The sequence below is a fragment of the Panulirus ornatus genome, chromosome 16, assembly GCF_036320965.1.
Source record: "Panulirus ornatus isolate Po-2019 chromosome 16, ASM3632096v1, whole genome shotgun sequence".
NCBI classification, from domain to species: Eukaryota; Metazoa; Arthropoda; class Malacostraca; order Decapoda; family Palinuridae; genus Panulirus; species Panulirus ornatus.
This window is the reverse complement of record NC_092239.1, coordinates 7,341,763-7,351,376: the sequence shown is the minus strand read 5'-3', so window position 1 is coordinate 7,351,376 and position 9,614 is coordinate 7,341,763. Positions and strand designations below refer to the sequence as shown.

General features: G+C 40.2%; 1 protein-coding gene across 1 annotated transcript; it reads right to left on the bottom strand.

The window, feature by feature from the left end:
- Positions 1–826: 826 nt before the first annotated feature.
- Positions 827–8,147, bottom strand: LOC139753953 (uncharacterized). The gene is made up of 3 exons (XM_071670912.1): positions 7,916–8,147; positions 5,678–5,862; positions 827–2,827 (listed from the first exon to the last, which is right to left on the bottom strand). The coding sequence occupies exons 1-3, from the start codon at positions 8,134–8,136 to the stop codon at positions 2,202–2,204; spliced, it is 1,032 nt and encodes a 343-aa protein (XP_071527013.1). The 5' UTR covers positions 8,137–8,147; the 3' UTR covers positions 827–2,201.
- Positions 8,148–9,614: the final 1,467 nt, after the last annotated feature.

Genomic DNA, 9,614 nt, shown 5'->3' with positions numbered 1-9,614 from the left:
GTTATTCATGACATACTGGACTATCAAAATCTTGACTGCCACACTCAACAGCTCACAGCCATCACTCGCATCCACACAATATGGAAGGTCAAATCATGTAAGGACCATCGCATTATTATTAGTGTGAGCGGGTCGTTGTACGTACACATGCGACATTGCATATTTACATCATCTGACTGAATGACAGCACAGAAATGTCCTATCGTGTAAATGACAATATAATAACTGAAAAAAAAAATATATGAGAGCATAACCTTATAGTCATCAATATTCAAAGTTTCAAGTAAAAGTGTTCAAAATCCTTTTTTCTCACTCGCGTCTCATTAACATAACTTTGCCTCAACCACTTAATTTTTCAATATTTTGACGCAAATATCCATAAAAGTCTCCTCTCTACTGACAAAAATATTAGGTTAATCCAACAGAAAACTTATCACAAAATATAGTAAAAGAAAAAACCCTACACTCGGTACTCATTAACTGGATGACCTTTGACCGTGAGCTTTTAACTCCTTCCCATTACATTATTCACCTAATATGAGACACATGACCAAATACGTTCCACATGTAAAAGGTGGCATGGAGAATGCAAACAAAATTCCCCATTGTCGTGTTAAGGGGGAACCGGTGAAACGAAAAAAAAAAAAAAATCGCTCCCCTTGAAATGTTCAGATTCCTGTGCGTTGTGCAACGGGAGAGAGAGAGAGAGAGAGAGAGAGAGAGAGAGAGAGAGAGAGAGAGAGAGAGAGAGAGAGAGAGAGAGAGAGAGAAACAAAAACACATACCACTTTACGCTGCCACTTCTCTTTTACACACACACACACACACACACCTTGGACATATTGGTCTGACATTGCAATATGTGTGTTACCGGACTCCCCCTGCATGTGGCCACACCAAAAGTAGAACGTCATCTTCAGCGAGGCCGTATCTTTGTTGACGGAAGGGTGTACAGTCCCATAAAGGAAGTTCTCGCTCCATTGAAGTTCCCCATTTCCTTGCATCTGACTGAAGCACAGGCTCGAGGCTGCAGGAACCCCATAAAAAGCTATGTACACAGGCCCGGGCCACAGGCCATTAGGTGCAGAGATGGTGTGTGTGTGTGTGTGTGTGCGTCTATGCGAAGTAAGATCAGGGCAAATGGGCATTTAGTGATGGGTGTCTTTTGTGTGGCAGATTGCATCGTGGGCATGAAGAGTTTTGGGATACGTTGACAAGGTGTTTTTAGCGTTAATGACGCCCGGAGAGTGGAAGGAATGTGTGGCTTGTGTCTGTGTGGGGGTTAGTGTTGCATCTAATGGGTGAGTGTCTGGACGGGTTATTTCTGAGGGTATGTGTTCCGTCAGTGTTAGAATTGTTGTTCAGCAATCAGTTTATGCCACAGGACTAGACCTCTCCCATCCATATTACGCAATAGCTAGCCACCAGTCCCCAAGTAGAAATGAAATGCTTACCCCTGCCTCACACTTTAGTGACCTCTACTCACAGATCCCCCGATCATAATAATGACAAATTACATACACACTAAAATAGCCCGGCAAGCAGTAAACGTACGACCTTTCAGCTTAAACTCTAACCCGCCTGATATACACCCATCAAAAACAACACTCTCCAGACAAACACGAGTGGCACTCTCCCGTCTACGCTCTGGGTATCATCCATCACTACCAACACTGTTTCAGCAAATTCCAAGGCCCTTCATGCCCAAGTTGCAACTCCCATAACAAGGACAAGGAACAAATTCTACTTAACTGCCCAGCAGACTTTGCAAAAAGACACGCAGACAACACAACACTTTATGACTTATGGTCCCAATCGGTGGACGAAGCCACCATCCTAAGACATGCAAGAGCCATATAAAGACATAAGGGACCCTTGGGACATGGAGTGAGTGAGCATACTTAACTATTTTCTATATAAATGCCCCCCCCCCCAAGACAAATTTCTATGAAAGAGTTCTGGCGTTACCCAGGACCTCCCTAAACGCTCTTGCAGCCCAAGCCTGCGGTACGTCCAGGAGCAAGGAAACGTAGACGCCAATTGAGTGAGAAGTTCTTTGACGAGACTACTCACCCAGTGATACAGCCTCACCGAAGGTGACTTTCCATTCACAATACAACTAGTGTAATCTTTCTATCTGACGATCTAACTGTCAATCCATCCATCTAAAAAAAGGATAGATAGCCAGGAACACATGTAACTTAATTTTGATCGATTGTCTTATTTATGGCCTGGTAAACCATAAGGGCCCTCTCAGTCAGCCTGGCAACTTGTTCTGACATGACGTTACAGACATCTTGAACCGCCTGACCAACTTTTAACACCGCTACTGAAGAATCTTGAACTAGTTTTAGCAACTCTTCGGTGAGTTCTTCATGTCGCCTCATTCTCTTGCTGGACTTCCCCTCAGAGCAACAAGATTTCTTCTTTTTCCCTCTGTTTCTTCCTGCATCTTGCTCTCTATGTGATGTCTTTGAAAGTGAAAATGGTTTACTGTCAAGTGATGTTGGAGATATAATACTAGTTGATGTCTGTGACCAAACTACTGATAGTGATGTCGCTGCCGTTGGTGTAGATCCTGATGGTGTGAAGGAGGTTGACGTATATGATGGTGACGGTGTGGGGAGTACATAAGGTGCTATTGAGAGTGTAGTTCGCACAGGTATTGGTGGCACTGCGTAAGGGACGTGTGATGTTGTCACTGTCGTTGGCACGGGTCGTGGCTGCAGCGACGGTGCCACAGGTGGTGGTGCAGCTGCTGGTGCTGGCACGGCTGTTGACGTCCCCGAGGGAAGTCTCTGCATGTCTAGTGTCGGTACTGGCGGACCTGAAGAAACCGAGGGCGTCATGGATTTCCGGAGGAATGCTGGTACATCTGGTTCTAAAATCAACATACACAGTAAACGGAAGTAAACATGTGAGGATACACGATGTTCAAAAGTTGATGTCCTTGTGTTCTCGTGTATTAGTGATGCAACAGACTCGTTTTTCTTTTTTTTTCCTGTCAATTCTAGGCATGTACACAATTCAATTAACAACACCTTTAAGTACTATAAAGCTGACATTAATATCCAATTTGAAGGTCATATCAAAACTATAATGATGGCTGAGGTTCTGCTACGCGTATAACAGCTTCTCTTCTACTTCTGAATTAGGCATTTCTCTCTCTCTCTCTCTCTCTCTCTCTCTCTCTCTCTCTCTCTCTCTCTCTCTCTCTCTCTCTCTCTCTCTCTTCTTATAGCAGTCAATGAATTGCTATCTTACAAACTTTGTGCTTTTTCAAGTTTTCAGGTCACTAAAGCATTTGAAATGATGCACAAAAGCACTGCCACTATTTTAAAAGAGCACAGGAACATCTTTCATCTTCTCGTTTTAATAATGCAGAGAAATTATTAAAAAAAAATTAATGATAAAAATGAGTAAATTGTATTTCACATATATCCATGGCTTTCGTTCTCTACAGTTGAGCTGTTTATATGCCATCTAACTTAGTCATTTACCATGATACAAGCCACAACATTTCGTACATACTGGAAGCACTGGAGAGTAAAGTTAAATCTACTCCATTTCGCTGTCACATTCAAAATCAGGTTTCGAAGATTGAAGGAAAAAAAAATGCCTTTGAGGCGGTACCCTGCGAGCAGTAAAGATATTCCTTGGGAACATCCGGGTAAGGATCATTCTTACCTTCATACTTTTGGCAAAGGAAGCTTCGTATTGGCTCACACTGTTGAAGCCATCCCCGGAACACCGAAGCCATTCGCTTGTTTTAGAGGTTCACTGTCGGTCAATCAGTGACCACACCCAGGCAGATGGCACCGACCCACCTCTGCTCTGAGCCGATCAGAGCTCAGAGCTGACCCAAGGGTAGAATATGGAATCTTTTTTTTTTTTTTAAGGAGGGGAAGGCAGTGGCAGAGTAAGACAACAGGAATATATATATATATATATATATATATATATATATATATATATATATATATATATATATATATATATATATATATATCAGAAAGAAAAAAGAAATCAACCTTGAAAACCTGCATTTCTTTTCACTACAATATGGCCTTATTCGATGAGAGCACACCCACAGAGAGGAGAAGGGTTAAGCAAGAAGAAAAAAGAACTAAAACTGAAAAAAGCAAAATCAGAAATACCTTTACTGGTGGACTACTAAGTGCACAACACTTAGGGAATCCAACTCGCTGCGAGGAGGAATCCCGGAGTTACGCTTGGTAGATCCATGTCTAAACTTGAAGAAAGTGCTTTGTTTTAGATACCTGGACGTGGACATGGCAGCGAATGGGACTATGAGAGCTGGTGTCATAGGGTTGGTGTGGAGGCGAAGGTCCTAAGAGTACTGAGAAATGTAAGAAAACAGAGTTCACTACCTGGGAAGGCGAAAATAGGCATGTTTGAAGGTATGATGGTCCCAACCGTGTTGTATGGATGCGAGACATGGGTTCTAGACGATAATGTATAGATGAGGGTGAATGTGTTTGATATGAAATGTTTGAGGACATGTAGAGTGAGGAGGGTAGGTATGATACAAAAATGAAAGGGTAGAGGTGTGGTAAAACGAAGAGGACGACAGAGAACTAAAGTGGGTGTGTTGAAATGGTATGAACAATGGAAAGAATGAGTGAGGAGAGAGTAACAAAGAGGATATGTGTCATAAGTGGAGGGGGACAAGGAGAGAGTGCCGACAGAACTAGAGGGAGATGGAAGTGAAAATGGTTCCGTCTGGGGCCTGTACATTAAGGAGGGTGTAGTGTGCAAATGATAGAGATGGAGCAATGTGATATGGAGGGGTCACCTGACTGAACCAGGGGGTATGAATTAGTCGGGGAAACCATGGAGAGGTCTATGGGGCCTAGTTGTGATGTAGTGTCGGTGCAATACACAACAATGGATGTAAATGAATGAGGCCATTTCTTCGTCTGTTCCTAGCGCTACCTTACTAACATGAGAAATAACAAAAAAAGTCTGAAAAAGAAATACAAATTTACTTCATAAAGAATCATATATATATATATATATATATATATATATATATATATATATATATATATATATATATATATATACCAATAAGAACAAAAATCACCAACACTAAAGAAGATACTGTGCCCATAGTATTATATCATGGAACTGAACTATGAATGATCAGGTGTAAGGTAGGTCTGTCGGTTCTGTCAACCTGGTGACAGTCGTTGACTGATGAGGGTAAACCCGTTATGGAAGCAATTAGTTCAAGGATCCAATTTTTGTTCTTAAAGGGTTAGCAAATATGAAGTTTCTTTACCAAATGATCTTGACCCGGATATTCCTCAAAAATGTCTCATTGCTTGTGGGACGGGACGCAGTGGAGAGAAATTATGAAATAATGAAAATCTCACGTAAAGCTATATATAATAAAACCACAGCATCATCTCACAATCGTGCAAGTATATCTCTGTATATTAAAATAATCGCCTGGTCTAAAACAGTAGAATTGTGCAATTAAATTTTCAAAATCACACAAAGACTGAAAGATCATGCATAACCTGGATTTTACACTCTCTAGATTTGATCACTAACGTAGTTAAATGATCAAAACAGCTAAGCAATATATATTGCCACCCATTAATCCTACATATGCAAATACTACAGTCTGAATAATGAAAAAATGAAATACCAGTAGGTGATTTCTGAAGGGTGTTAGTAGCATCAGATGAAGGGGCTAAATTGCATAGTGTGATGTTAGTCATTTTTTGCTGAGCTTTAATTACACGCATGATTTCAGCACGTAATTCTTCATAAGGGGGCGATCTGCATCCTTTAGTCTTCTCAGCATTTCTACGTTTTGCTTTCCTTTGCACCCTGGAGTACAAAAGTCAGGTTTAGTTGATTACACAGGAAATAAGATTACAGTTACCCCTAAACCCTTTTAAAAACTGATCTACAGCGACCGCATATCATGGTAACAAAGTATATCCCACAGGGGAACAGTTCAAGGTTACACAAGGCAAATATTTAAAGATAATGATCACCCTAGAGCCAAAAATATAATGACAGCACATACGTATTTTACAACAATATGAGTTTTGAAGAATGCAAAACTTTCTCTCAGAGGTGATGTTCCGCGAGGTATGTGAGATTCTTTTGATCGGGATAACAATCCTCTAAACCTACCTTCCTTTGAGGTTAATGCCTCTTACTCTTCGCTAACCACTCAAACGGCAGTAGCATTCCCCTCTAGTCATCTTCCCTCCGGATATCATGCTACACAAAGGTGTAGGTTAAAAGAGACAGGTCATGAGGAAATATCAACATGAAACAGTTACGGTGTTTTTAAGAAGTGTGTTTTTAAAGAGTTTCTTTTCTAAAATATCTTATTTAGATACGAGTATCATGGACCATTTCCATCATTTCCTTCTCTTGGCTAGTCACCTGTACAACTTCATTATGATACGATCATTTCTTTTTCATCAACTTTTTTTGATGGAAGTCCCTGGTGGAAAAATGGCGTCAGATTATAGGTGGACAAAATTGTTCTGAATGTTATAAGACTGTGTGCGCTAGGGTAGACAACGGTTGGGAAGGCCGTACTAAGGATGACTGCACTAGGGAAGACTATACTGGCACGGGTAGCATCCTATGATACATAGGCTACGTTATCATAGGTTTCGTTAGGTTCGCTAAGCTAGGCTAGTCTACCCAGGCTGGACTAGGTAACAAATGCATTTAATCTCATTTTCACCTTATCTGCAAGGTTCTGCCCGCTTCCTGGTTCCTAACTTTATCATTTCTTAGGTACCAGTAATTCATCGATATACATTTCACCCAAATCTAAGTTATGTCCATGGTGCCCTTAAACTGGAACTTTACCTTCATCTCTTACCTAAGTCAATGTTACAACATTTATGCAAGCTTACATGTGAAAAGAAAGATATGGTGCATGTCTTTTTTTTAACCGTGCATTGCTGTTAGCTTTGAATATTGAATGATATTGTTCTGCAGTGATTTTGTACTTTTTAAAGCACATAATGACTGGGTCTTCCTAAACAATGAATACCCCTAAACACGCAGTAAGTCATTATGAAAAAAGAAATCGGGTTAGAGATTTAGAGCCAAATTTATATATATATATATATATATATATATATATATATATATATATATATATATATATATATATTACACACACACTACTGTAGTTGTCTTGAATTTTGGTGGTATTCATAATTATGGGAGGTCATAATAACAGCCGCAGAGCATTATTTCTTTAATGGCCAATATCGATGCAAGCTGGTTATCTGAGGAAAATGTGATTTCAATTTATGTATAAGTAAAACGCTTGTAGAAATAGAATATGATCCCTTACCTAATAACTGAAATATTTAGCAGACATATTAAACTAGTCCCCTGCAGCGTATCGCAAGGCCACTGCCTTGTCATTGAGCAGCATTTGCGCGATGCTCATTCATGAGTGTAACAAGTATATTTCAACTAGAATACTAAATAAGATAAATCACAGCTGGTTGAGAGGTTTTGTGAATATTTCATGTGTTCTGTTGATTCTTTTCCCACTTGAAATACTATATCAACATATTTTCCCTGACATACATAACCTTCAATGCTATAGCCTTATACATTATCGATCAGTACTATATAATGCTCCAAATTAGGCTTTCCAACTTCTAGTACTGCCTTATTGCCTAGACACTACACTAGTACTGAAGAAAATCATCCAATATCTAAAGTTAAAAGCGATGCGAAGCAGTACTAGTCTTTAACCACATAGTTTCATTTTCTGACTTATTTGGACTTTTGAGACTTTCGTCGATACTGATGTTAATATCGCTGGGACTTGAAAAGAAATACCGTAAGTTGTATATCATGAAATACCACAATTTCAGGCTAGCATACTTACATATCTTTCATCCTTTTCCAAGCAGTACGAAGCTGCTTCTTCGTCCTTGGTTCTACATGCGAGAGGGAAGTGTTGAACTTTTCCGTTACTTTTTCCCATATCACCTGCCTCCGCGTAACGATGTCTTTAGCGACCCCCTTTTTTACTGAGTTTTCATGAACTAGGTCAACGAGGAGCTCCCTCTCGTCCAAGGTCAGCGGTGTGTTCGCCCGTGCCGCCATCGAGCTCACTTCTCCGGTCGCGATGTTCGTTTGCTTACTTTGGCTTACCTACCCAGGCTGGCCAACCTTGACCGGCCAGAGCTACCAACCCCCTCCGTCAGTTGGTATGGGTTTTTCTTTTTTCTTTTTTTATGCACTGTACGTAATATATACGTAACTAGGAGTACACGAGAGAGATCAATAAAGGTTGAGGCCTGTCAACAGTAAAAATGGATCCTTCGAAGGCTGTTTGGAATAATAGAAAAATATAGGATTTATAGAGCTCCGGGGTGGAGAAAGTAGGGCATGAGTTATTATGACCAAGATGGTTTTTTTTATGGATGGGTCATTACCTGAGATGAAAGTGAGATGGAGTGGAACTGAAATGGAATTGCTGCAGGTACTTCATGCAGATTTTGCTAATCTGCTTGCTAAATCAGAGAAACTGGATAGAATGGTGGTGCTTTGATCAAATGACGATTGTATTGAAAGAAAATTGAGTAAGAGCAACATCATTGTCTGAAAAAAATGATATTCGTTTGAATAAGAAGCGTAGCAATTTTTTAGAGAGCTTGGAGATTTGAGAGGATGTGTAAGGATGGTATTAGAAAGTTGAAGCAGAGAGTGAAGTCATGCAAAGGAAAATAACTAGATATGTACTAGAAGTTTTATTGAATGGGTTGAACTTCAAATGAAAGTGTGGAAAAAGCTGTCGTGATGGAGTATTCGCCCCAACTCCAACGTGAGGAATGTTAAACTTTAGTTACCCTGGGTCCAGGTAACTGAGAGACAGGAGTATGTGGAAACAAAATGATGTGAAAAGACTGATAGAAAAACTTGCAGATGCCAGCTTGTTAATATGATATAGCCATGTTGAACGCAAGGCATATGACAAGTCAGTCAAGAAAGTATGTGTACCCCTCCGTTGACTAGACCACGCAATTCTTGGCAAGCTACCGCGTCACATGACTGCTGTGCAGTGGCGTATCTAGGGTGTAGCAGGTAAGGCACTTGCCCTACCTGCCCTACCTCTTCAAATTTTAAGTCTTTAAGAGTCTGTATAAATTTAAGTTTGCCCTAACTCTAAAACGTTTTATAATTACACTATATATTTTTATATACCATCCACTATATGTACATTTTTAATCAAGCCAGGAGCGCAATTTCAGTGTTTGCCATAGGCGGTATTTCCCCTAGATACGCCCCTCCTACCCTGTTGCTGTGTGGCCGTTGACAAGTCAAGGGTGGCCTTTTTGATAACCGTTTCCTTCCCCACACCTTAAAGCTTTGGAAATCTCTCTTTCATTTCTTTGCTAATTTCTATGACTTGGCACTCTTCGAAAGACAGTTTTTGCACTTCCTCCAAAATTCATTAATACTTTTGTTTCTCTGTTATCTTTTCATTAACTTGAAATAAAAGAATTGTGGAGATGAATCGCGAAAAAGATGCAGTCAAAGTACTAGTGCTGAACATAATGGTGCAAGCTACCAGGTGGAGG